The following is a 21,167-nucleotide window of genomic DNA, read 5'->3' as shown; positions in this document are numbered from 1 at the left end:
AGCCTCTTCCAATACGGGTGTTTGCAGGCATTGAAAAAAGAACAGTCTGACTTCCGAATCGAATATAATCCGCGAGATCTTCATGCAGAGAGAGATTAGGAAGTTGAAGTCGTGAGGATAGACTAATTCACATCAGAAGAGGAATGAGAATATGAATGTGGGTTGAGCGTGACGCATGTATTTAAGGGGGGTGTATGAGGAATAACTGGGAATTTGACTAGTGGAAATAAAAGCCGAATGAGTGGCTCGAATTGTCGTTACCGTGTGACTCGCCTCAGGGTTCTGAAGAGCTTCAGTGACTTCCCCCAGGACAGTTAGGTAAGGCCCTAGGAGTACGTGAAAGGCTTTGGTCAGCCCTTGGGTCTACGGGTAAGTACATGTCGAGTCTAAAATTCGAAAGGCCTTCAGTCGTTGCTCATGAACACGGACAAGGCAAGCGTGACTGCTTGAGGCAAGTCTTGCCCCTCAAGGAGAGTATCCGTAACCTGTCCTGGGAGCTTTGGCGAAACAACCACCCGGACGATGGGAGAGGCGGGCTCAAGAATAACAAGACCCTTCGTGGAACGGTCGCGGATTAGACGCGGAGTACACGTGAGGCTCACGCCGGCGGGTGTGAAGGTGGAACCTGGCTTCTGAGTAACGGCCTCCACAAGCGCACAGCCCTATTTAGTGAGCGTCGATACTACTTCTATTCCTCTGAGTCAAGGTAGCTGCTAGGCGCCGTTTGAGGTGAGGCTCGTCTGGTAATTTGGCAGTGCCAGTAAGTGGTTGCAGCCATGCCTCACAGGACGCCTTCAAACGGTTTTCTGCAATTCAAAAACTGCTGCAGTAGAACCTCGAGGATGACTTCGCCGGGTCTACATGGTCATATAAAGCCGTCTTTCGCTCTGTTCAGGTGGATCTGAAGGGTACGTCCGGGGTGCTTGATGATGCCGCCTTAATTTAGTACTAGTGGTAGCAGGCAGAGAGAGGTAGAGAATGGGCGCTTGAGGAAACTCCCGCATGATAAACGCCGTGGCTAGAGTGGTGTTCAAGGTTGGTGGTTATGCAGGCTCTGCTGCTGCGGCGGCGACGGGGTGACCTGGTGGCAGTGATGATGTTGAGTTTCGCTGCACTTCCTTGCAACCAACTGCCGGGCGTTGGCTAGACCTACTTTGTACCTAACGCCGCCCGCCAAACTTTCACGGGAACGTCCCACTTCGATTTCCACACCAGCTGTGTCAACGGCCAAACTGCCCAACCTTCAGGCCTCCTTCGCCAACACAGACTTCGCCTACACTCCCCCAAAGTTACACGGCCGTTTCATTACCTCTTGTGCTCCTTGACCAAAGGCTGGCCCTGGCTGCTGCACCCCTCCTGCGTCTAACCGCCGCTCGCGTCATTGCCAATCCCATTGTGTGGGCAAACCGTTTGGCTGCAGCTCGCTCAAAAAATTTGGAAGGCCAGGTTGGAAATTTCGGCTGGGGAAAAATGGTGGTATACTTGTAGCACGCCTGGATCGACAGGTACGCGAGTCGAAGGTAACATTCTCCGTCTTAATTCACTGTAATACTCCTGTCAAAGCTACTAGATATATGGCTAACATGTGGGTTTGACAGAGGCAGTCCGGATCGTACACAAGGCCTTTCGTCATTCAAAATCTGTAGATCTACTGCGTGTCTTGCTCGCCGTCAACCACCTCGCTCATACAATTGTGGCGACCACCGTCTCCCCTCCCATCCCCTCACAGTACGCAACACTCATGATGGCCTGGCAACCGCAGGAGGAGCCCTTGAGGCAACTTGCGCAATGTCTGAAGGACTCGCTGAGCGGACATGACAAAACTGCTCAGAAAAACGCAGAGCTCGTCAGTGATCATTTTCTTTCTTGCCGTGTTTGCTATACTATTATTCCGCAAGCCTCTATTGCTGACATGTACTTAACCAACCAGATGCTCAAACAGGCCAAAACGTCACCCGACATCGACAACTACCTAGCTTATCTTTTCTCGAACCACCAGGCCCCCGCAACGATCAATATGGGGGTAGAAAATTATCACGCTGCTAGGAGCGCTGCCGCTATAATGCTTAAAAACGACATCAAAACTTCGTACAAAACAATTCCAGAATCCACTAAATCATATATTCGATCGATCATTCTGGTTGGCCTCCAGGATCCCAATTCACAGATACGGAACTATGCAGGAAATGTTATCACCGAGGTAGTACGACAAGGGGGAATCATGGGGTGGCCGCAGATTCTATCCGAGCTCATTTCATTGGTTAGCAATAGCAGCGGAAACATCTCTCCTCAGACTCAAGAGGGGGCTATGAGCGCGTTGCTGAAAATCTGCGAGGACAACAAACGTCAACTCGACAGGGAATATCAAGGCCAGCGGCCCATCAACTTTATATTTCCGAAGCTTCTAGAGTTCACCACAAGCCCAATTGCAAAAGTAAGAGCAAGTGCACTTGCTAGCATCAACCTTTTCATCCCGGAGAAACCAACAGCTGTCCTGTCTCATTTGGATCCTTTATTACAACAACTATTCCAACTTGCCTTGGACCCTAGCGACGATGTTCGAAAACACGTCTGCCGTTCATTCATACACATCGCAGATATTGCTCCCGAAAAGATTGTGCCTCACATAGCGGGACTAGTGGATTACATGGTCACTCAGCAGCGGAGCGTTGACAACACTGAACTAGCTTTAGATGCAGCCGAATTCTGGCTCTGCGTTGGAGAGGATGAGAATCTCCGGAGTTGCCTCGGACCTTATCTACCTAAAATTGTTCCAGTGCTGCTTGAGAGTATGGTGTACAGCGAGGATGACATTCTGAGATTGGAAGGGGGAGATGAAGATGCAGACTTGGATGATAGGGAAGAAGACATAAAACCGATGTTTGCAACTTCGAGGGCGGCTCGCCTGGTTGCTACCACTAATGGAGAGACTGCCACTTCAACTGCCAACGGAGCCACAAAATCTGCCGCTGGAGCGGGTTATGACGATGATGATTTGAGTGAAGGAGAACTTGAAGAGTACGATGATGACGATGACATCGGTGATCCAGAGGAATCGTGGAATCTTCGCAAGTGCTCAGCAGCTGCTTTGGACGTCCTTGCTTCTGTGTTCCACGAGCCAGTTTTTGCAGTCACCCTGCCATACTTGACGGACAATCTGAACCACGCGGAATGGCCTAACCGTGAAGCAGCGGTGCTTGCGCTTGGAGCAATTGCTGATGGATGTATGGAGGTCGTGGAACCACATCTACCTGTTCTTACCCAGTATCTCATCTCCTTACTTCAGGATCAGGAGCCGGTAGTACGCCAAATTACCTGTTGGTCTCTGGGTCGATATTCGGGCTGGGCTTCGCGCCTTGATGAAGCTGGGAAGCGACAGCATTTTGAGCCCATGATGGATGGAATTTTGAAACGCATGCTTGACAACAATAAACGGGTCCAAGAGGCCGCCGCATCTGCGTTTGCTAATCTAGAGGAAAAAGCTAATGTCCAACTACAGGATTACTGCGCTGTGATTGTCCGTCAATTCGTCGACTGTTTCGCTAAATACAAGGACCGCAACATGTTTATACTATACGACTGTGTCCAGACTCTCGCTGAACATGTAGGGCCTGCGCTTGCGAAGCCTGAGCTTGTTAATATCCTGATGCCAGCTCTCATCCAACGCTGGAACAGAGTTTCCGATCAATCAAGGGAGATGTTTCCTCTCTTGGAATGCCTCTCGTACGTCGCGACGGCGCTTGGAGACTCATTTGCTCCTTTCTCGAAACCAATATTCACGAGATGTATCAACATAATCCACCAAAACCTCGAAGATTACTGGATTGCAAGCACGAATCCAGGAATGGATCAGCCAGAGAAGGATTTCCTGGTTACAAGCCTGGACCTCCTGAGCGCGATCATCCAAGCTCTGGACGAGCAGAAGAGTGCTGAGTTGGTGGCAACGTCGCAACCAAATCTATTTGACTTATTAGCCTACTGCATGAAGGATGCCAACAACGACGTGCGGCAATCAGCTTACGCTCTCCTTGGAGACTGTGCAATCTATGTCTTCCAGCAGCTTCAGCTGTACATTCCGGCGATCCTTGACATTCTTATTGCACAATTAGATTTGAGTCAGGTTATGATTAACGCCGAAGAGACTGGGTATTCGGTCATTAACAATGCTTGCTGGTCTGTTGGCGAAATTGCTATGCGGCAGCGGGAAGGCATGGCGCCATGTGTGGAGCGGCTCTTACAGAAGCTGGCAACTATCCTGTTCAATGATAAGGTCCCCGAGTCACTTAACGAAAACGCCGCGATTGCCTTGGGAAGACTTGGAATAGGGTGCTCGCAGGCTCTTGCACCGCACCTGGCGACATTTGCACCCCCCTTCATACGCGCAATCAGAAACGTGAGCTGGACAGACGAGAAGGGACATGCACTCAAGGGATTCATGAAGATCATTTTGGACAATCCCGAATCCATGGAGCAGTGTCTACTGGATTTTTTCATGGAGATGGCTAGCGCCGACCGGAATTTTATTCAAGGACCAGCGGAAGACGAGCTGCTTGAGACATTCCAACAGGTTAGTACACCACTATACTTAGCACGCAAGAATTAAATGCTAAACATGTGCACTAGGTTCTTATTCGGTACAAGAGTCTAATACCAGACTTTGCCACGTTCCTCCATCACTTACCGCCGGATAAAGAACAGGCATTGCGGGAAGTATACAACTTGTGAATATCTCTTTTCTCGGTTTGGAGCACTCGGCGTAGCGTTTATCGATGAAGGGAAGCATGATGCAATGAGGGTATGGCCTGGACGTGGGGACACTGGAAAAGAGGAATGGGTTCCTGAAAGTGTGAGCGTCTGAGAGTCAGCGCAATAACGGGTGGGTCTTGGCATTTATAGACATTTCCAGCGTTTTCATATTTTATTATGTCGATCTCGTCGACTCCTAGTTGGGGCATCTCACTTTTGCTTAGTATACCGCTGCGGCCGGGTCGTCTTCGACACATTTCTGGGCGTTGATGTTGTTTGCAACAATTACATAGCCGTAGGTAGCTGTCTTTCAATGGGGCCAGGAGTCTGTGGCCATTTTCAAATCGTTTCAGGCGTGCTTCATCCCGATTCGAGCTTAGTCAAATTTTCTGGGATGGGTAGTTGTAGGATCAGGTGCATTTCGGGGCCAGGGTCAAGCAGGAAGAGATTTGTCCGCAAGATTTAATTGAAAGTGATCGGCTTCCCGACATGCCCATTTCGGTGCTCACAGGGGTGCTCGCAATGCTCGCTTTCTTCGGCCACGTTCCAGACCACGAGGTTAACAGGGGCAGCGGGCTATAAATACCACAGGAACGTGCCCATCGACCTGGTATGTGCCTCAGCTGGGCAAGGGTCGAGTCGGGAGGCAGCCGTCGGCGGGTGTGGCCCCATAGCGTTTCTGGAAAAGAGGTGCAGCAGATGCAGAGATCAGTGACGCCGTCGTGACGCCGGGCGGGCTTGCGATGATATTTTTGAAATCAGCCTTGTAATCTGCCTCGTTTCATAGAGCGACGGCCAAGATCAGAGCGAGGCTTGGACTGGGCTTGATGTACTTGGCCGCCTGAAGACATGGGGCAAGTAGCGAGAGCAGGGAGACTCATCAACAGTCCACGGACCCCTGGCAGCCGTTGCCGAGGGCCTTCGCTTAAGTCTGTTCGGCCGTAGAGCCGTCCGGCAGCGCGGATCGAGGGGACGAGCGCATCTCGCAAGCAGTGGAGAGTGGTGGGCTTGGAAGACAAGGTGGACATGGTGGGCATGGTGGACGTGGTGGGCATGCTAGTGTGCATGCTAGTGGCGGTGGTGTGGAATGGGTGCAGAACAACGTTAAACTGCGAACTTAATTCTAGGAGTCATCGGCCGCCTTGGCAGACTAGTGCGAGTAAGCACACCTGGGTATCAGATCCGGGCCAAACCCTAGGCGTGAATGGCCCCCAGAGGCCCGCAAAAAGCCCCCGCTCCGGCTGCTCCATGCCCTTCCCTACCCGCCCATCTACCACCCATGCAAGAAGTTTATATCCAAAAATAGCCCAGCCATCCTAACCGCTTTAGCCGAGTTCACCTCCACGCTGGTGACACCTGGCCCTGCGTGGGCTCCCATAACTAGTTGAACTACTCGAGCTACCAGTACAAGTACATATTTCTTTCGCTTGCACCTGCTTGCCCGCTCCGCTTGATGCCACCTCGTCTCCTGCTGTCCCGCTCGTCGAGCGCACTTTACCTCGGTCTCTGCTGCTGCTGCAATTGGCCCGGTCTTCGCTGCTGTTGATATTCCTCCTCGTACCTCGTACTCTTTCCCAAGAACCTCAAAGCCGCGCCGGGCACGCGCAATGGACGTCATAATTCAGCCTTACAGCGTGCGCCGGTCCGGCCAGTGTCATCGTGCTGCCGAACGACGGCGGCCCTAGGGCTTCTAGTCGCGCCAGTGTCACACTACTCTGGCACATCTAGTACCTACGATGCAGTCAGTCCAACTGGTCTATTCAGTCCACCGCTCCACCAGTTCCCCGCGTTGCTTAGGTGCCTCCTATCTGCCTAAATGTCTAGGGCTGCGTTCAATTTTACCTGCTACACCATTTGCAATGCACGCTTGCTGCTTTGCTTGCGAAGGGGTAGTGGGGGTTGGCTTTTACCCATGGAGCGCGGGCCACTGCCAACGGCCTTTGAAGCTCGCCGTCTGCCCCCCTGCTCAGCTAGCGCTCGTCTTCGAGCCGTATTAGGTGTGGGTCGCGATCTGCGCAATCAAAGGACGGAGAGCCTGGAGGTCCAAGAGGGACGGACGGACCTGCTCTCGTCTGGTGACTGCTGAGCGAAATCAAGCGCAGAGTAAGGCGCAGCATGGTAACTATTATTAGAAGCCGCAGATATTGAGCCCCCGCCTATGCCAGCCTTTAGCGATTATTTGTTGTGCCCTTCGCATCAGCATCTGCAACTGCAACCACACGATGATTTGCCCAGAACTAGACCCCAACGGCCCATCGCCGTTGCAACTGTTACGTCTTTGCAGCTTTGCGTCTCTGCGTCTCTTGCCCTTTTCGCCCTTTGGGTCCCTCTGCTCGCTTTAGGCTGACGCCTGTCTCAACTGACGGACTGAATCGCTGGTGATCGCCTGCTTGCCTGCTTCGCTGCTCTGCTGCTCTGCTCCTCTGATTGTGTGGTCCGTGGCCGCAGTTTAGTCGGCATCGGGTCACAAAACCGCCCGGGGCTATTGCTGGTCGAGCGCTGGGCAATGTTGACAAACGAATCGACGAATTAAGGGCGCTCTCTCGGAACGCAGCGAGAAGGTGGCGTTTATCCGTGCATGCCCAGCAGGCATAACGTCTCGACATTCCCAAGCGGGAGTAGCTAGGTTGGGTTGAGGGGAAGCGCCACGGCTGGGGAGTAGCAGCAGACAGCGACCTCAATAAAGCGATGAGACACTTTGCCCACAGGGGCAGGAGGGTCCCCATTGCTGGAGCCTGCGCATCGCGGCCCTCGAAATGGACGGACCATGGGCCTGGAAAGAGCTTGATCTCCCACGGGGGGGGCTATGTCATACGAGCCATATGAACACGCTCTGAATCACTCCTGATGTGCTCAAGCTCCCGCGAACCTTCTCCACGGCCATGCTAGGCGACATCTAGCCGTAGTTGCTCCAGAGTGCTATTTGTGGCAGCCCGTCGTTGCAGGCCTTCCCTGCCAGCCTCCTAGCTTTGTCCACAGGCCTACTCGAGAAGTCTGTCTTTTGCGGTCACGCCCGGCAGACCCTTCAGCAACCTTTAAACTCACAGCCTCGTCCAAGCTGCATATTCCTGCAGGGGACGAAACCATACACTCGCTTTTGTTTCCCCCGTCGTCACACTCATTTTACTGTTATTCATGACTCCCGAAGGGTTCACAGCATCTAATATCAAATCAGCCCTACAATCTCCCGCTGTACCAGCCCACAACCAGCCCACGCTATAAATCAACAAAGCTTCACTCTTACTCTCAACCTCTGCCATTTTAGTCATCGTTTTCCCACACCCAAATTGCCGCCTGTTATCTACCTCCCACGAGATCTGCAAGCCGCATACTCAGCCCCGCCGCAGACTATTTCTCTCCTTTCAGCCCTTGCTAGCAACTGGCGAAGTCAAGAAGCAGACATCGCCAACTGCGATTGCAAACGTCAGACCATTCATTACTGTTGAAGGATCCATCATTTTGGCCTAATGGCGGGTCCTGGAGGAGGTCCTTCGCGCCGCAGCCACACCAAATCCCGAAAGGGGTGCAAGACTTGCAAGAAACGACACATTCGATGTGACGAGACGTTTCCGCAGTGGTAAGTAACATACTAAAGAAACCAAAATGGCTCGAGCGCGATTGTCGGTTGTTGCAATTCATTGCTAACTCGAGAGAACAGTCGCAACTGCACAAAGCACCAGGTTCGCTGTGACTACATGGACAGCCCGACTGCGGCTGCGCCAGAGAGTCCCAAATCTCCTCAGCAACCTAATCTTCTCTGGACTCCAGAGATAGAGGCCACCGTCGAGCTCTGGCGACAGACGGGAGACTTCCCTTTCCCTGAGTTGAGGGTTTATCCTCAGCCTCAATGGCGTGCCTATTCTAAAACAGACCTTCGTCTGATTCATCATCTCTCTTCCATATCTAACGAGATGTTCCGAAGTAGAACGTCCAAATTAACGGTTTGGACTGATCTCATGCCAAAGTAAGCCTTTCAAGTTCCGACCGTTGACTTCGTATTCGGCTGTGGCGAGATTGACTGACACTTCAGATTTTTGAATGTCGCCTCATCACATCCTTTTGTGATGCACTCCATTCTGGCATTCTCTGCATATCACCTGGCTTGGATATCGCAATCTACTGAGACGCGCAATCTAGCTTTCCACCATGGAGGCGTTGCGTTAAAGGGCCTCCACGAAGGCATCGCCAACTTCTCTAAAGTCAACTCTGACGCAGTCCTAGCATCATCCTTACTGCTTGCCTGGCAAGCTACGGATTGGTAAGTTGAATTTGTCATGTTTCCCTTAACTAATCTACGAGCGAAGCTAACTAATGGATGCAAAGGCGAGGTTGGGCTTCTCTTGTGACAGGAACAAAAACGGTTTGTTATTTCGCCGTGCCTCATCGACTCAGTCTACTAACCTCACCGTAGGTCATTAATGCTATGCAGCCATGGAGACATGAGTCGCTGTTCTCTGATTATATCACAGAACAAGGAGCGGTTCCCTATCAAAGCTTCATGAACCCGACCGGGTCTCTCGTCACACAAGAGACTCGACGTGAGCATCTTGGCATTATTCAACTCATCCACAGTTCTTTGCAGCGATTGCAGCCGTACTTGGCTCGTCATGAGCAGGAGAGCAAATGGGTTGACCAGCTGAAAGGTTACATCGAACGGCTAAGAGCATCAAGTTCACCGCAGACAGCTGAAGAACAGTTCAGTCAGCTCTATGCGTTACGCAAGTGGCTCTTCTGGGTTCCTATATCCCTCTTGGCAGCCAGGCGTGGCGATGTTACGGTGTTACTGGTACTTGCTCACTTTTACGCAACAGCCTTGGCATTGGAACCTATCTTCCCCGATGTTGGACCCGCATTCTGTGCGAACCTGGCTCTCTCACCGCTCGAAGAGATCATTCGATTCATCAGCACACTTCAGTCGACTCAAAGCTATAGCCAGCCTACCCAGGCAGTAGTTCTGATGATGGATTTCCCTCGAGACACGGCAACCTCGTACCAGAGCCGCAGAGAATGGGCTAGACAACAAGCTGAGGAGATCGAGTCTGTTCAACAACAGAGTCCTTATGGTCTGGACACACTTAACTTGGATCTCGAAAACCAAATAGCGCAGTACAGCTACGGGGCCAGTCTAAGCCCAGCGTTTGCTCCTTCCCCTTTGAATTTTGTGCCGAGCGGAATTGTCTCGGGACAAACGTCGCCTTACCTTGAAGTGCCGCGGACAGCAGTGGATGGATTCAGTGGTGGGAGTAGCTACGCATCTCCGCTGGGTTCCCCTGCAGCACCGGCGCTACCGTATGTGCAGGAGGAGAATGTTTTCAATTTCGGAATGCCGATGGGCTATCCCAGCGGGTTCGTGGCCACTCCCGCCGTCTGGACATAGTAGTAAAAGAGGCTGAACGATCGTGTCCAGGGAGCAGCCTCAGCCTCAACCTTCACCCATAGGTCCACACGACAAGGGCAAGGGTCGCCAGGCTAGCACATGAGAACGAGCACACAGACACACACCACACCTAGTACCTACCACGAAATCGAAGTCGATTGGACCAATGCGAGATTAATCTCATTCGCCTCTCGGTCCACACACGATCACTATTTAGCCCTCATCGCCACCCTTACGATCTAACGACGATTTGCATTGGCGCTTATCTCCCCTTTCCCGTCATTCGCTCGCCTCATTGTTTAGTATAGTATACTGTTTTGAATTATTTGGTTGGGAGTTCTGCTGGTTGGTGATGCTCCGCCGGTACCTTTTCCTAGGCATGACCGGGATGAACTGGAGTGCATGTGAGTTATTTTGGTGATTTGAGACAGGAATGCATGGAACCAGCATATGTCATGCATAGTTTCGGCGCTGGTGGCTTTGTAGCGTTGCAACGTAGGGTTGTCGGCAGGTGGAGGGACTTGGAATGATACCATCATACCATAGCTGAGTGCGGGAATGTGGGAGTGTGGGAGTGTAGGAGTGTGGCGGTGGGAGATTGTAAAAGGATTAGTGTAGAATGACAGGCTGATGAGCTGAAGCCGGAAAAAAAATTAAAACATGGACTGATCCTACTGGCAGCAACTGGTCTCAGTGGCATGACGCATCACGCAAGGTGTGGTGTGCTCCCACAATAATATGAACAGCTTGGCATAACATGATTACCTGACAGGTTAAATCTGGCAGCTTAGTCTTGGCTAAAGGCAGAATTTTTACTCAAGTGGCGCGCCCGTCGGGTGGATTTTAGCACCCTGAATAATGGTCGAGCAGGATAGATAACGGTATTGCCCAGTTAAAGTCAAACTATCGGTGTGTTAGTCGGCATCCCCGGTTGCAACACGCAGGGCGCGCAGGTGAGCGTCGTTATGGCAATGGTTCCCCAATCTGATTCTGCTGCTGCCCACAACCCGCGCCGAATCTGCCCTGCTGCAAGCCACTCGGCCCGTATTTCTCCGTCGGGGACCGACTGCCAACTTTCGACATGGGACCTTGAACTTCACTGGTCATCAGCGGGAGCGACTTCCTATTCCAACCTCACCACCGCTTATTCAGATCGCTCTCCAACCTCCCCCAAAGCTAACTAAGCTCCCACCGCATCTCCCGCAGCATGTCAGGAGGGTGGAACACGATAGAATCAGACGCGGTTTGTGCGCCACCTCAAATCCCCACTGCAACTTCGCTTTCCTCCGCGACCTGCAGCTCTGACTTTGGACATCCACCTTCTAGGGCGTCTTCACCTACCTTTTGCAGAATCTCGGCGCAAAAGATGTGCAGTTTGAAGAGCTGATCTCCCTTGACCCCGAGCTACTCCGCCAGCAGAGGTATCCCGCACATCAATCGCTTCATGTTACAAGCTTGTCGCTAACCACCGTCCTAGTCCCGTTTATGGTGTTATATTCCTGTTCAAATACCCCACTGGCGAGAAACGGACGGACAAGCCAAGAGACGGATCATTCGACCATGACGCCGCTGAAAATATCTTCTTCGCGGCGCAGACGATCCAAAATGCTTGCGGCACGCAGGCACTGCTCTCGGTTCTGCTGAACAAGGATGGCGAAGTGGACATTGGGCCATCGCTGAGGGAGTTTAAGGAATTCACCACTCCTCTTCCTTCAGATGTGAGATACCCGGCCGCAGCCCTGGCATTGCCTTGGGCATCCAAACGCTAACTCAACATCACCTGTGGGCAGATCCGTGGTGAAGCTCTCTCAAACTCTGAACTCATTCGTGATGTGCACAACTCCTTCGCCAGGTCATCGCCCTTCATAGACGAGACGCAGCGCGCAGCAACTGAAGACGACGATGTCTATCACTTTATTGCATACACCCCTACCAATAACGTTCTGTATGAGCTCGATGGCCTCCAACCCGCACCCATCTCACACGGCCCATGCACATTTGACGAGTTTCCTGACAAGGTGGTACCCGTACTGCAACGCCGGATTGAACGCTACCCCGCAAACGAGATTCGATTCAATCTCTTAGCAATGGTACAGGATCTACGAATTCGAGCTAGGGAGATTGGCGACATGGAGTGGCTGCACCGAGAGGAGGAGAAGAGGACAGCATGGCAATGGGAAAACGCCTTGAGGAGGCATAACTTTGTAGGATTCGTGGGAGAGCTATTAAAAGGTGTTGTCAAGACGAAGTTAGCAGAGGGTGACGGAGCATATGAGAAGTGGGTAGAAGAAGCCAAGGCGAAGACCAAGAGCAGGATTGAAGAGAGGTCGAAAAAAGGTGCTGCAGTTGAGGAAATGGATGTTTGAGCAGGAGTTACCATGGACGAGTTCCTTGGCGCTTGAATCAACTCTCAATCCGATGGAGAAACCACCTTTGGGAACTGTAAAATACATTAGAGTGGGATTGGCATACGCCGACGGGTTGGAATGAAAAATATATTAGGCCAGCCCCAGACTATAAAATACCAAGATTAGGGCTATCAGAACAAGCACATGGAGAACGGGCCGGCGTTCCGCCAGAATGTGCGACGAACATGCAGGAAATCGCGTGGTTGTTTTAAACTAATTTGGCGCATCCGATACGATAAGATGGTATTTGGCGCGCACTCGCACTAAAAGACATTATCATTTTCATTGCAGAGTAAATATAATCATAAAGGTATCTATTGCAGTCCGCTAAAACCAGCGCTAGAACGCTCGAAAGCAAAACCGTTTCGAATGCAAACAAAGAACGCTATCATAAACTCGTTTCTACAGAGCCCTCATTGCATACTTTAGCCTTGCATCCACCCTTGAGTCATGTACTGCTCGCAACGTAAATCCCAATGAAAAATGGCCGGTCCATCTTCCAATGGGCTGGTTTCGGTATCTGAAACATCCCTGGCGCTATCTATTCCCGGTTCGGGTTTGTGCTTACCAATAGCTTCAGCCACGATCGGACCCGCATCAGCAGGAACACTAGTTTCGGCGACCGGTGAAGGCTTCGCAGCACTCGAGGCGCTCTGTGACGCATTTCCCCTCAATGTCTCAGATGCGAAAGGCCTGACCTCCTTTTCTCCCTCTTTGGTGACCGCGGACGGTTCAGGCGATTGAATTGTCGCTTCGAGCAGCTGCGCTTTGGCCATCGCTTCCGCGACTGCGCTAGGCTCGGATTGGAATGAGGTTTGGATTTGAACCTGGGTTACTATCGTTGTCTCAGTTGCCGTCTCGGTCGCCGTCTCGGTTGCTGTCATGACTGCCGTTTTGGTCGCTGTCTCGGTTGCTACCATGATAGCCGTTTCCGTCGCCATCTGAGTAAACATTGCTGTGGTTGTGAAGATGATTGATGTCGGAGCACATTGCGGTGCCTCTTCAGGGAGAACGCCCGGAGCAATGACACTTGAGAGCACTGGAGAGGAGGGATTAGGTGTGCTCATGTGTAAAGACAGGAAGAGAATGAGAGTGCTAAGGAAGAAAATTACGACATTGCGGCGGTCGAGTGCCAGGAGGTAGATATAATTCTTAAGGATAGTCGACAAAGGGATCTCATCGATGCTTTGGTATTGCGGAAATGAATGTGAAGGCATGCTGTAAGATTCGGGGCGCGCTTCAAAACCCACTGTTGAAATCGGAGGTGCCCTGGGAGTATACTGGGACTGCTCCATTCTCAGTTGTTCCTCCATGCGAATCCTCTCTGCAGCAGCCACAGCAGCAGCAGCTTCAACTTCTGCTCGAATTCGAGCTTCCATTCTCTCCCTTTCCTCAGCTTCTTCATCTCGTCTCCTTTGCTCGGCTTCCTCAGCTTTCTTTCTCTCCTCAGCCTCTTCCTCGAGCCTCTTGATCTCCTGGGCCTCTCCTTCAGCCCGCTTCCTCTCAGCTTCTTCGGCCACCTTCTTCTCCGCGGCCTCTAAAGCTAATCTCCTTTCTTCGGCTTCTCGAACTAGCTTTTTTTCCTCGGCTTCCTGAGCCAACCTCCTTTCCTCAGCTTCCCGAGCTAATCTTCTCTCTTCAGCTTCTTGAGCAAATCTCCTCTCCTCAGCTTCCCGAGCTAGTCTCCTTTCTTCAACTTCCTGAGCCAATCTCATAGCTTCCTGAGCTATTCTCCTCTCCTCAGCTTCTTGAGCTATTCTTCTCTCCTCAGCTTCTTGGGCTATTCTCATCTGCTCAATTTCCTGGTCTATTCTTCTCTCTTCAGCCTCTTCAGCTCTCTTTCTTTCCTCAGCTTCCGTGATCCTCTTCCTCTCCTCAACCTCTTCGATTCTCTTTCTCTCTTCAATTTCTGCGAGTCTTATTCTCTCTTCTACTTCTTCGACTCTCCTCTTTTCCTCATTCTCTGCAAGCCTCATTCTCTCTTCAATTTCGGCCAACTTTCTTTTTTCCTCGATTTCTGCGAGTTTTGTCTTGTATTCAATTTCTTGAGCCATTTTCTTCTCTTCAACTTCTTCAACCGTCCTTTTCTCTTCAGCCTCTTCTTGGGCCTTCTTTCGCTCTATCTCTTCCTCACGCTCCTCCTCCTCTCTTCGCTTCTCCAGCGCTTTTCTCACTTCCTCAGGGATCCATGGTGAAATCTCCACGTCTACTCTCTCCATCTCGCTCCAGGCTGCCGCCCAGGCTCCTGCCCGCATCAAGCCGTTCGCCGCATAGATCTTGATATCCCACTTCTTCGTACCACTTCCGGCACCAAGGCCCGGTTTCTTGATCGGGCGGTGGCAATCAGTGCAAACACTGGCGTCATCTTCTGTAGTGGCCACAAGATCCCGACAAGCAGCTTCGTCCTCATCCGCAGTGACGGTCCCACCACTCATCCTGCTTCCCCTGTCCTCCTCATCGTCTTCCCCACTTCCCTCTCCGTCCGAGTTATTGTCGCTCGCATCCGACCCGTCTCCAATGAAATGCCCACATTTCAGCACTCTCGGTGTCTTGAGCTCCAGACTCTCCAAAAGCCTCTCCTCGAGTAAGTCGTACTCATCCCTCGGGTGCCGAATCAGCAGCCCCCGCTGCATCAGCACCGCATCCTGCAACCGCTCCTCCAGCAGCCGGAAATTCTGCGCCAGCCACAACGGCAACACCGCCTCCATTGTAGACGGAGAGTACACCAGCGTCAGCGGAAGCAATGTGACGTGCAGCAGGACGAGCGGGAACTGCTGCTGCAGCTGCCTCGACGGCGTCGGCATCGGGTGCGGACTCCGCTGCTGCAGGCTCTGCGAGCGGTGCGACGAGTTGTGCGACGGCGTCTCCGAGCGGCGCGAGGGCGTCGACATCTTGTAGGGAGGCTTGGAGTGGGCGGCGCGGGGCGAGGAGAAGGGCTCGAAGGGCGGTGGTGACGCCATCTGCAGCGCGCGCACGGACGACGGGTTCCGGAATGGCGGCCGCTCTTTCATCGGCGTGTAGCCTCTTGTGTGCGGCGAGCTTTTCGACGTTATCGAGAGCTCCGAGGGCAGGTCTGAGATTAGGGAGGCTGCGGTTAAGGCGGAGACGCGCCGTGAGCTCGGCGAGGGAGAGAAGGCGGGAGAGTGGATTTCGATGCTGTCGATGGGGTCGTCTGCGGCTGGTAGTGAGCCCGTTTCTGAGTTGAAAGAGCTATCCGCATCATATTCAGACGGTGTGATGGCCGATTGGTCTTCGTAGATCGAGAATGGAGCTCCTGGGCTCGTGTGGATGGTTGTCATGGTGAGGTGTCCGCTTCTGCGGACGGAATTCGAGCTGTAAGTCTCAGAGTTGGGTTTATGTGGATTGGGGATGATTTCCGGTGAATTAGAAACCGTACAATGAATGAACAACCGGAAGAATATATAGTATGGGTGCTAAATGCGCTGGCAATGGAGATGGTTGAGATCTTTTTGGAGATTTGTTGTTCTATTGCCGGATCATTGAAGTTCCTGGTTGCATGGGGCAACAGTCCTGCCAACTCAACACCAGACCGCCACTGCGCCTTGAACATCATCTGAGGATTAACCGCCCAATATTTTTTGGTTGTTCAAAGCTTATTTAGAAATTAACTAAGTCGAGCCCATTAGCCACGATGCGAGGCCTTCCTCACCCCGAGTATATTTTAAGCCCAGTAGCGGCTATCTTAGCGTGCTGAACCAGGGCAGGTATTCTCAGCTGCATCCTAGATCGTATCCGCACTCGAGGCTGCCAACGCCCACTTTTGGGAATTGACTAGAACAAAGGGTTTACCTTAGAAACCATCCTTTTTATCTCCTTTTATCCATCCAAGTCTCACAAATTATCTTTCCCAGCTTAGCCTTTCCAGTACCGAACCAAATTTCGCACTCCTTACATCCTACCGGGAAGAGCAACATGCAAGTATTGCAACGAAATCAGCAAATGAACTAAACTTTACAGATATATCCAGAGCTTTTAAGGGTGCTTGACCATATCCCCTATTGAATGGATGTTGCCAAAATAGTGAATTTACACCTTCCTCAAGTTGTTCTCCGAGGCCTATCACTTGTCAGAATGACACGTATCGCTAACATGCAGGGTTTCCGTACATTAACTTGATAACCCAGATAACAATGATAATAACGGCTACAGCCCCGGTTAAGCCAACAGCAACCCACCCTACTGGCTCCGCATATGCCGCAACCACCAACGAGAGAAACAAGAATGCTCCAAGCACGAACACCTCGGTGAAGAAATTCGCGGCCAGTCCCACATATATTTGTCGCTTGCTGTGCTCTACATGCCCGCCTTGGTCGTTGGGTTCTGTACCGCGAGGCTTTGCGACGTAGGGTTCTATCATCACCGCTGAAATGGTAGCGAGGGCAAGCGCGACGACGAAGGGAAGCCACGACATAGCCATGAATGTTCGCAGTGTTCATAACGTGAATTTAGTTAGATCAGCCAACTGCGAAACTAAGGACGCAAAAGTCGAGGCCCCAAAGATGGAGATGCTAATGATTATGGAGAGAAACTCTGGAGGATTGCAGCGCTCGGGCTCTGACGTTAAGCAAATGCTCTTCTTCTGTTTCGAAAAGCCCGCGTTGGTGATTTGCTGTTACGTCTGGCTGCCCTCTAGTTTGTGGTGAATGTCTTTGTATGCCATTTTGAGGATTAATCGCTGTATTGGTGTTTGCTGCTGCCATATTTAGCGTATCTTAGCATTTAAATTTCGAGTTGATATACTAAATGGTTCACCAGGAGAGATGAAATGTTGGACAAACTGAGGGAGAAACTCACATATATACAAACAGGCGGTTAATGGTGGCACGTGCTTAGCCAATCATATTTCTGGATTTGCGGGCGGTTAGCATTCTGCCAGGAACACCAACTTCGTCAGCGTGCGACCTTTGTAAATAGATGAAACTTTATACTTTGAATACCAACACTTATGGTACGAAACAGGTCGTCAAACGATGAGGACTTTGTTCCACCGAACTCAATATCCCAAATTACCAAAGGGAAGAAGAAATTAGGACCTCCTGACCTAAACTCATCGATTTTGGGTGTTGTTCGCACGGGCCACCACCTTAAACACATAAGCTCTTAGACCCTTTAAAAGAAATTTCTTTTAGTATAATTTAATTAGTCTAGGAGTTTGCAGGAGTCCATAGGACTAGGGTAAGGTAATCTTATTGGCTCAGGAGTTCGCAGGACTCCACAAGCGCAGCACTAGCCCTTAGCGCCACGCCGTGGCGCAATTTCTTCCTGGGGGTCTGATTTATGAGATAACCACGACTGACTCACTAAACCTCTGCAGTCCAACACCTTCCGTTGCTTTTCTGGCCACCACCACGCGCTCACCTGCCATGGATCAGACTAAACCTGAACAAAACCTCGCTTTCCGCGCAAAGGGCTCAAAACCCGAGCGTCAGGACAAGAAATCCAAAGGAAAACCAGCAGCCGCCGCCGACGCAAAAGGCAACGCCGACACAAAAGGCATGTTACAGCTTATCTTTCGTTGTCTTTATCCGTCGTCGCTCATAATACCCAGGCTTAACCGTCACTCGCACGGAAGATCTTGGGCGCTGGTACGCAGAGATGCTTGTGAAAGGAAAAATATGTAGTTTTTACGATATCCAAGATATGCTCCCCTCCACCGCCCATCTTTCTAATGCTAACCCTTTGCGAAAGCTGCTATATTCTTGAGCCACCCCTCATCTTCGCTTGGGATGAGGTTCGAAAGTGTGTTCTCTTATCCTTTGGCAGCGCAGCCTGACAGCGCTAATGACTGATATCCTCAGGTTCTTTGATGCCAAGATCAAAACCATTGGTAAGTGTCGAAGCCACAAGTTCTTATGCACGCTAACATAGCCGTTACCAGGAGTTCGCAACTGTACGTAGATAGAGCCATCCTATACACCAGCGTGTTCCAGTTTACTAACTTATACCAAAGGCTACTATCCTCTATTCATCTCCAAGGACAATTTGGAAAAGTAAGTCTCCCAACTCCGATGAATCTCAACGAGAAGATACTGAAGACCTCAGGGAAGCTAGCCACATAGAAGGTATATACGCGACTTCGTGTTGGATTGCTATTAGTCTGACTTGGCCAGGATTCGCCGCCGAGGTCGCATGGGTCACACATGGTGGAAAGAGCAAACTAGAAAAGCCGTGAGAGATCCTCACTACCTCCATTTCCTTAACTCACTGTTTTTCAAGCATATCTGTGAGGGCGACATCAGAGACAGCCATGTATCAGGTATAACAGCGCCTTCATGTTGGGTTGCCATCAGTCTGATGTTGGGTCAGGACTTCGCAGACAAGATCCAAAGCTGGCGCGATCTTCCGCTCAAACGCAACCAGTGGAACAATGTCCGTAAACTCTCCTTATTCCGAAAGGCTGTCTTGTTAACACTTTGCAGGTCGTCCGTGAGTGGACCCGGCGTTGCCAACTTTAGACAGACACTAACTTGACTGTGCCACAGGATGGGAGTTTTCACATTGCACTCGTTAGTGAACCCGTGACTACTAGTTGCGTTTTACTGACCTTAATAGCGCTCCTAAGAAGCCGCGAGTTTCTCTGGGTCGGTCATCCCTTGGCCTGTTTGAGAGTAACGAATACTGACTTACTTAACTAGCAAGAAGGCCATACGGTCCATCTTGAGAAATCCCAAGCAGACGCAGAAGTATTGCAAATCTTGGATTGGTACGCTGTAGTGTATGAGGAGCTCCTGGCGGTAAGTGCCTGCCAATATATATGGCGAAGCGTGGAAATGCTTAACTGCGTAAAGGTTCCGGTGGTAAAGGGTCGGAAAACGGGTACGTCTGTCTTTATCTTTTACAAATACCAACAGCTGACAAGACGCTAGAGAATGAAAAGTTCCCTGGTGAGGCCTTAGAGTCTTATCCCATTACCTGCTTTTATTAACTCTTAGACAGGAGCCCTGTATACTGTAATAACAGCTACTACAAGCAAAGTAGGGTTAGTAACTAATAAAACTTTAGTGTACTATTGAGAGCTTCGTTGAAGCAAATGGCCGGGCCATTCAAGCTGGTAATTGGTGCCCATGTTAATGTCGTCTACTTGCTCTAATATCGGATGCAGGAACTAGCCATGCACTTGGGCAGGGATTCTCGGTCATGTATAATATTACAGTGAGTGCTCTGGGGGCCCTGCATCCATCGGTCGGGGCCTAATCCCTCTCAGGTTGAGGATCCTTCCCCAAAAGTCGACGGTGAAGGACCAAAGCCTCGTCTGCATGTGTAAGCGTCTACTTTGCTCTAGTGTTGACTCGTTAACTGAACGAATTAGCTGGCAAAATAGCTGGGGCCTGTCCACAAGGTAAGTGTCTTTGAAGCAGACTACAGTATCACGACATACTCATCTTTTACAGATCACTAGGCACAATGGTATGCCGCACTTTTCAAACTACATCGACGATGTTTTCGGTAGCTTACAAGATATTTTCAGCTTATAATTCACGCCGACGACAAGGGCGCCGTCTGGCCACCTCGTGTAGCCGAATATCAGGTTGCAATTGTTCCCGTCGGTCTTACCGCGCGTATCAGCGAAGCCGACAGACAAAAGATTCTTAAAGATGCGGAGAATATAGGGCAGACTCTAAGCGAGGCTGGCATCCGTGTTGAGTGTGACACGCGCGAGCACTACTCTCCCGGCTGGAAGTTTAACGAGTACGAGGTACGTGACAGTCTTAGTTCGCATTTTTACAATGACTATGTCATTGGGATTCTAGGAAGCGAGCCTATTCTCCGTCTTCTCTAGATCTCGTCTAGCTAGTTTTCGATGGCACTTGCTCTAAATCGGGAACAAATATATGACTAACTATTCTAGCTCCGTGGCTTTCCTCTTCGCATCGAATTCGGCCCCAAAGATGCAGCTAAGAATGCCATTACTACCGTGCGTCGCGACACTGGCGAGAGAGGCACCATTCAGATATCGGACGGGAAAGCGATGGCCAGCGAAGTGCAAGCACTGCTAGATAAGATCCAGAACGAGATGCTTGAGCGAGCCCGCAAGATGTATTCGGATCACATCAAGTACACCAGCAACTGGGATGACGTCGTTCCCCTCCTTAACGCGAAGAGCGTCATTCGCATGCCACACTGCGGAGATGGCGAATGTGCCGAGCTGGTTAAGAAGGAAACGGCCGAGTTATGCAAGACGGCCGAGAATGTGGATCCGCGTGCTCCGTCGATGGGCGCGAAAGGTAAGTGGCCACCACCCGAACTCCTGACGGCAATTAGTAGTATTAACAAACTTCTGTTTCAGCGCTCTGTGTGCCATTCGAGCAGATTGAGCTGCAAGAAAATGCGCGCTGTACCCGTCCGGCTTGTGGTAAACCTGCTGTCAACTACACCCAGTTCGGAAGGTCGTATTGATGTGAAGGTTGCAGTACGGTACTAGGGTCATGAACAAAACTAGGTACATAGGCCTCGAATGAATAGAATTGTCTCTGCCAACACATCAACTCCGCGAAACTGTCAAGGCTTGAATCTACGGCGCTAAATCTGAGGCAGCGCACATGGACAGAGTTTATTAATTTTAAACCGCATCCTGCTGTAATTGACGCTGAACGACTCTTGCAAGGACAATAGCA

General features: G+C 51.0%; 8 protein-coding genes across 8 annotated transcripts; 5 read left to right on the top strand and 3 right to left on the bottom strand.

Annotated features, from left to right (window-relative positions):
* The first annotated feature begins 1,654 nt into the window (after nucleotides 1-1,654).
* K441DRAFT_187433 (ARM repeat-containing protein) lies at nucleotides 1,655-4,744 on the top strand. The gene is made up of 3 exons (XM_067640409.1): nucleotides 1,655-1,846; nucleotides 1,931-4,567; nucleotides 4,624-4,744. The coding sequence occupies exons 1-3, from the start codon at nucleotides 1,742-1,744 to the stop codon at nucleotides 4,723-4,725; spliced, it is 2,844 nt and encodes a 947-aa protein (XP_067501697.1). The 5' UTR covers nucleotides 1,655-1,741; the 3' UTR covers nucleotides 4,726-4,744.
* A 2,177-nt stretch (nucleotides 4,745-6,921) lies between these two features.
* K441DRAFT_727266 (uncharacterized protein) lies at nucleotides 6,922-7,545 on the bottom strand. Its single transcript, XM_067654158.1, has one exon. It carries the CDS (start codon nucleotides 7,470-7,472, stop codon nucleotides 7,017-7,019), a length of 456 nt encoding a protein of 151 aa, XP_067501696.1. The 5' UTR covers nucleotides 7,473-7,545; the 3' UTR covers nucleotides 6,922-7,016.
* Nucleotides 7,546-8,049: 504 nt separating this feature from the next.
* Nucleotides 8,050-10,273, top strand: K441DRAFT_187284 (uncharacterized protein). Its single transcript, XM_067640408.1, has 5 exons — nucleotides 8,050-8,323; nucleotides 8,405-8,710; nucleotides 8,777-9,004; nucleotides 9,070-9,106; nucleotides 9,158-10,273. Exons 1-5 carry the CDS (start codon nucleotides 8,214-8,216, stop codon nucleotides 10,121-10,123), a joined length of 1,647 nt encoding a protein of 548 aa, XP_067501695.1. The 5' UTR covers nucleotides 8,050-8,213; the 3' UTR covers nucleotides 10,124-10,273.
* A 762-nt stretch (nucleotides 10,274-11,035) lies between these two features.
* On the top strand, nucleotides 11,036-11,531 carry K441DRAFT_663430 (uncharacterized protein; the record flags this gene model as incomplete). The annotated part of the gene is made up of 2 exons (XM_067649196.1): nucleotides 11,036-11,366; nucleotides 11,450-11,531. A coding segment is annotated over exon 1 (209 nt), but the record flags the coding sequence as incomplete, so codon positions are not given.
* K441DRAFT_640340 (ubiquitinyl hydrolase) lies at nucleotides 11,036-12,660 on the top strand. Its single transcript, XM_067646611.1, has 4 exons — nucleotides 11,036-11,366; nucleotides 11,450-11,544; nucleotides 11,601-11,841; nucleotides 11,914-12,660. Exons 1-4 carry the CDS (start codon nucleotides 11,331-11,333, stop codon nucleotides 12,487-12,489), a joined length of 948 nt encoding a protein of 315 aa, XP_067501693.1. The 5' UTR covers nucleotides 11,036-11,330; the 3' UTR covers nucleotides 12,490-12,660.
* Nucleotides 12,661-14,599: 1,939 nt separating this feature from the next.
* K441DRAFT_663428 (uncharacterized protein) lies at nucleotides 14,600-15,974 on the bottom strand (the record flags this gene model as incomplete). The annotated part of the gene is made up of 1 exon (XM_067649195.1): nucleotides 14,600-15,974. A coding segment is annotated over exon 1 (1,231 nt), but the record flags the coding sequence as incomplete, so codon positions are not given.
* Nucleotides 15,975-16,174: 200 nt separating this feature from the next.
* K441DRAFT_663425 (uncharacterized protein) lies at nucleotides 16,175-17,364 on the bottom strand. The gene has a single exon (XM_067649194.1). It carries the CDS (start codon nucleotides 16,967-16,969, stop codon nucleotides 16,637-16,639), a length of 333 nt encoding a protein of 110 aa, XP_067501691.1. The 5' UTR covers nucleotides 16,970-17,364; the 3' UTR covers nucleotides 16,175-16,636.
* Nucleotides 17,365-18,099: 735 nt separating this feature from the next.
* K441DRAFT_571541 (prolyl-tRNA synthetase) lies at nucleotides 18,100-20,949 on the top strand (the record flags this gene model as incomplete). Its single annotated transcript, XM_067643986.1, has 22 exons — nucleotides 18,100-18,169; nucleotides 18,284-18,379; nucleotides 18,431-18,442; nucleotides 18,503-18,542; nucleotides 18,595-18,614; nucleotides 18,663-18,720; nucleotides 18,769-18,808; nucleotides 18,859-18,925; nucleotides 19,035-19,058; nucleotides 19,105-19,133; nucleotides 19,188-19,286; nucleotides 19,341-19,368; nucleotides 19,419-19,436; nucleotides 19,489-19,502; nucleotides 19,555-19,603; nucleotides 19,655-19,704; nucleotides 19,757-19,812; nucleotides 19,862-19,891; nucleotides 19,944-19,959; nucleotides 20,021-20,248; nucleotides 20,402-20,777; nucleotides 20,840-20,949. Coding segments are annotated over 22 exons (1,530 nt in total), but the record flags the coding sequence as incomplete, so codon positions are not given.
* Between the last annotated feature and the right edge of the window lie 218 nt (nucleotides 20,950-21,167).

Source organism: Cenococcum geophilum (genome assembly GCF_001692895.1).
Source record: "Cenococcum geophilum 1.58 unplaced genomic scaffold K441scaffold_33, whole genome shotgun sequence".
In the NCBI taxonomy this organism is placed as follows: Eukaryota; Fungi; Ascomycota; class Dothideomycetes; order Gloniales; family Gloniaceae; genus Cenococcum; species Cenococcum geophilum.
The sequence above is the reverse complement of the archived record's forward strand: the minus strand, read 5'-3'. Positions and strand labels throughout refer to the sequence as shown.